This window comes from Erigeron canadensis, chromosome 3 (genome assembly GCF_010389155.1).
Source record: "Erigeron canadensis isolate Cc75 chromosome 3, C_canadensis_v1, whole genome shotgun sequence".
Taxonomy (NCBI): Eukaryota; Viridiplantae; Streptophyta; class Magnoliopsida; order Asterales; family Asteraceae; genus Erigeron; species Erigeron canadensis.
Genome location: NC_057763.1, coordinates 31,628,603 through 31,633,951, shown reverse-complemented (window position 1 = coordinate 31,633,951; position 5,349 = coordinate 31,628,603). Strand labels below are relative to the sequence as shown.

At 32.7% G+C, this 5,349-nt stretch overlaps 1 protein-coding gene across 1 annotated transcript; it reads left to right on the top strand.

Annotated features, from left to right (window-relative positions):
• Positions 1-1,561: 1,561 nt before the first annotated feature.
• On the top strand, positions 1,562-5,100 carry LOC122593963 (nudix hydrolase 10-like). Its single transcript, XM_043766439.1, has 9 exons — positions 1,562-1,705; positions 2,863-3,089; positions 3,171-3,236; positions 3,352-3,489; positions 3,604-3,681; positions 3,872-3,922; positions 4,399-4,433; positions 4,523-4,631; positions 4,761-5,100. The coding sequence occupies exons 1-9, from the start codon at positions 1,639-1,641 to the stop codon at positions 4,941-4,943; spliced, it is 954 nt and encodes a 317-aa protein (XP_043622374.1). The 5' UTR covers positions 1,562-1,638; the 3' UTR covers positions 4,944-5,100.
• The last annotated feature ends 249 nt before the right edge of the window (positions 5,101-5,349 follow it).

Below are 5,349 nucleotides of genomic sequence, written 5' to 3'. Positions count from 1 at the left end.
TTTTTTTAATCAAGAGATGATTACATACGAGAAAATCAATAGATTAAATTTGGAAAGAAATTTACATGTCATTAATCTTATAATTTTAGACAAACTTTTTAACGGTAATGATCATTTCTTCCAGTTTGTTAATATTCCAAATCATATTCTAATCTTCAATCATAATGACAACGAGATGGTACCCGCACAATGCGATAACAGTGGCGGCAACGGGTGGTGATGGTGGCGGTGATGGTGGTAAAGATGTGATTATTAATCTAAAACTAATTAATGTAAATGGCAGTGTAGTTATTTTATGGTTAAGGGATGTATCTGTTGTAAATAATTTTATTAAGAGTAGTATAAAGATATTGAATGAAAATATTTAAATTAATGAATAATGAGATAGATATATATATAATTAATTAAAACATTAAGAGGGTGTTTAAGATTGAATTTAAAGAATTATCTGATTATTGCGTTTGCATAACGTAATTAATGGAAAAAAATGTTTGGCAAAAAAAGTACTCGTAATTATCTGCGTTTTCACATAGAAAAAATGCAGTTTTTAAATGTAAAAATTATTTTATATAATCAATCCCAAACACCCCCTAAATCTCGGATCATAATAATTTAACTTAAACATCAAAGCTTATATTATAAAATCGCTATATATTTTTTCGAAGTTTATTTTTCAGTTTTTTTCTACCTATATGGCTATATTCAAAACCTGATACAGGTATGCACGTCATCAATCATTAAATCCCTTGTTAAACCATACACATCCTTAAATTTTGATTTTTATATGAATGCATGATAGTTAAATAATAAGACACGCTAACATAATTTTATATTATATTTTAAAACAAAAAAGGGAAGAACATATATAAAAAAGATTGATATTCGCACCATAATTTTTTATATTTTTACCGCAATGTATAAATATAGCAACATGCGGTATAACTATTTAATACACGGTTGTGGTGAAATAATTAAAAAGATTGGTACGAATATCAATTCTCATATAAAAAGTTTAGACAAACCTAAATATTAATATAAAATTATGTGGATTTAATCCAAATCGAGCCAAGGAAAAAAAAACGACTTAGTAAAAAGTAAAGTTAGTGAAGTAACCCCCAATACCCTTTTTACGGGATGTGGGTTTCAATACCGTCTTTGACGATGTTGAGAAGATTGAGATGTAAATAATATTACCCTTACCAAAAGTAGAAATGTTACTTTCAGGTTCCACCAAAGATAAAAAATGACCTTCAACCTTGTTGAGTATAATAATCGAACGTTTAACTTCAGAAACAACGACTCCCATTTGATTCAATTATGCTCCAAAACAAAATGGGCCCGAATGGGGTCGGGATTGCCTGTTTCCAAAGCCGTCCCTGTTAATTTTATATTGTAGCCTTTTAGATCAAAACAAGTGAGGAATGTATAAGAAGGTTTACGTTTAACAAACCCAAAATACGTTCAAGCACGTCAAGTACCCCGAATTAGACGCTTTTGACTTTCTTCATATTTCTCGGTCACAATCTTCGCACCTTTTTTTCTTCTATCCATCCATATGGAATCCTAGTCACATTCTCCAACCCATTTAATTATTTCAAATATATATATAAATTTCCCTCCAATTTATTCGATCCATATATGCTGCAGATGTTCAAATTTTCTAAACAAGGAAGCTCATTATTGCCCGTTGCTCGCAAATTTCATGGTAAATAAATCAATTTCTCTCTTAATTAATTAGCTATATCAAGACAAGCTTCTAGCTAGCTAGCCAGGTCAAGAATACCTATATACGTACATATGATTATAATAGTATATTCAACCATCAGACTTGACCCTTCTAGTGTCAACACTATGTTGAATGATTCTTCTTTCTGGAAAGGTGTAAAGATATAGTATAAAATATATATTTGGTCTATATTTAACTGCTACAATATGATATAGTATTCAATATATCTGTTGAAAAATATACTGGCTTCTTATATGTCATTGCTTTGAAAGTGCTCAGGTATCCCGATAATATAAATTGGTGCGCTAGTCGTTTAGTTAAATGCATAGATTTGTACTCAAAAATTTGTATACGCGTAATAACATCGTTGGAGGTGCAAGGAAGATATCAAGATCATTAACTTTTACTACGAACTTTAATCCAACCGAAAGAAATTTTTTTGTTGGTTATTCGTCGTCTTCCTTTAGTGGTTCACAAGGTACAATTTGTTGAAATTGATTAATTAAAAAATGTCATTATTCACATTATTTCTATGTGTTGGTGATTTTAGTGTCACTGGTCTTTTAGTTTGATTGTGATTATATTTGAGAACTAACGAGGGATTTTGGGGTTAAACTAATTCAACTGTAACTATTTACAAAGTTTAATTTGGGGTCAAGGGGTATAGCACTACCCCTTGCCTTGCCGGGGTCTGGGCAACACCTCCTAGTTGGGGTCCCGTCAATTTATCCCAAATGATGATTCCTGCTAAGACGAAAGATCATGTTAGTTGGTTGGTTGGTAGGTTGGTGTCTCTTTGGTTTAACTGTTCTCACCAAGAGTCACACATGTTGGCCAATAGGTGCAACCTTTCCTATATGGTCTTTATGTCAAAGTTTGGTCTCAAAAGTTCACATATATTCATGTTTACCATAGCTCTCGTTTCGTGAGAATCAATGTGGATGAAGCATATATGTTACATAAATTTTGTTAACCGCTAAAATATTTTGCCCAAAGATACATTAACATACACATTTGGTGCTCAGAGTTAGATGTACATGTGTATGCTAGATATATAATTACTTAAATCATGTATATGGAAATGGAAGCAACACATGTAATGAAGTAGTTTATTATTTGTCTCAATTTATATTCAGACTTGAGAGATAAAGCTAGAAGTGCATTCAAAGTTAGATCTACTACAAATATGGTAACGAACATGATAAAATCGTCAAAGGTCTCAGAAAATGAAGTTGATCAGGTTGATATGTTGAATGCCACGTATGATGCTTATGAAGGAGTTATTGTGAATATTAAAGATAATATGAATGAAAATGCCTTTATCAATCTACTTCAAACATCACTATCCCAATGGAGGCTGCAGGTAGTTTATGTGCTTTAATGTTTTTCTTCCAAAATCCATTTAGAATATATTTCTATATAAAAGGTTTTATATATCTTGCAGGGGAAGAAAGGAGTTTGGCTAAAACTTCCTATTGAACATGTAAATCTTGTTGAACCTGCAGTGAAGGTAAACAACTAAATATATTACAGTATATAATTAATGTTTGCTTCATACATCTGAAGAAATAAAACCGAAAGTGGTAAGTAATGTCTAACTGTGATTGGTTTGCCAAACTCATCAGGAAGGATTTCGGTACCATCATGCAGAATCAATATACTTGATGCTCGTGTATTGGATTCCTAAAACTAATAATACACTCCCACCAAATGCTTCCCACCGAGTTGGCGTTGCTTCTTTTGTCGTGAATGATAAAGGGGAGGTTGATTTAAATTTGTGCATTCATCACCCTTCCTTTTTTCCATTTACTGGACCAGAAAATTTGATATATGCAACAATATATACTATGTGAAGTTGACGTCGGATCGTGTTTTAGGTTCTTGTAGTCCAAGAGAAAAGTGGAGCGTTCAAAGGCACAGGAGTCTGGAAATTACCGACTGGTACTGTTGAGGAGGTATGCACTATATTTTTCGTTAATTGTTTGCTTTTCTTGTTTTCCTTTCCAGTGAGTAGTTGAAGACTTGAAACATAGCTTGCGATTACCGGTGAGAAAATGTCACTTGGACAAACAAAACCAAAAGACAAAGCTGGACCAAATAAAATTATGTTTCATCCGTATCATTAATCAAGTATTCTGTTTTCAGGGTGAAGATATATGTGCAGCTGCAGTTAGGGAAGTCAAAGAAGAGACTGGGGTATGTATTCTGTACTATGGTGTATTGATGTATTATCAAGAGAGTTATAGAGTAGAGTAGAGGTGGCACTGGACCACTGGTAGTTGGCACCGTTTCAACCATTTATATATAAATGGGCGAAAATCAGTTATGTTTTATCTCTAACGGGTCAAATAGCTCTGTTAAAATTGAAATGGGTCAAACATGTCCATGTGTGGCCAATGCATATAAAGTCCTAAATCACTTTATCCAAAAAGTGTATCAATATACTGATAATATTTTCTTCTGTTTTAATCATATTCAACACGCTACTTATGTTTATGTATTATACAAGTTGGTACAAAAGGCGGTTTTTGGTCAATTTGTACAAAAGTTTACAAGTTTTAATAAGTGACCAACCTGCTAGACCTTGTCCCATTTTGCCACCTTTATAATGTAGAACCAGTCAGCTTTATTAGTTAATTCAATCTAAAAGCTTCTCTTCATGACCTCTACAGATTGATACAGAATTCGTAGAAGTCCTTGCATTCAGGTAAGAAGCATAAACAAATAAAGTAGCAAAACACTTTTACTAACTCGTAAGCTTAAGTTGACTTGTATATTGTAATAATGAAAATACAGGCAAAGCCACAAATCATTCTTTACAAAGTCGGATCTAATGTTTGTTTGCATGTTAAAACCAAAATCTTTGGATATAGAGAAGCAAGATTCAGAGATTGACGCAGCACAGGTAAGACCAGTTATAAATTTATAATCCATCACTAAGAGCGCTACTTATCCCGTCATCAAAATCACCTTTCTACAATTGAAATACATTCATGAACTCACCTGACATTCCGACCCATTATTATTCTTGCAGTGGATGTCAGTGGAGGAATACGCCAGCCAGCCCTTTATAGTAAAGCACAAATCCTTTGACTACATTGCTAAAATATGTATGGAAAAAATAGATAACAAATATGTTGGCTTCTCTGCATTGCCTACAGCAACTGCTACCTCTACTAAGAAGAGCTATTTGTACTCTCATTATCACGACCAGTGATCTGATTCCAATATTCAACAAACGCCAACAACGAAAAACTTCCAAAATTCTTTATTCTTTATTGATAAATCTCAAAGATGGAAAACCACTAGAAGTTCACCTTTGTTTTACTATGTATTTAGTATATGAATGAAATATGTACCTTATCATATCGTTTGCCTACTTTTACAATTTTTGATTTAAGATGGAACTGAAGTCTAGACACAGTTGAACCAACAAGTGATTTGTAATCAAAATATTCAAGAGTATATCGCCAAGATCAAAGAGGGAATACAATAAGAAAAGTTATTGAGCTATGTAACTCTAAATTATTGCAAACAAAAACTACATACTTTATACAACAAAAAGTTAACCATACACCACAAAAATGCACTCGGAAGCTGCTGATGAAGTTCAGTCATCTCTA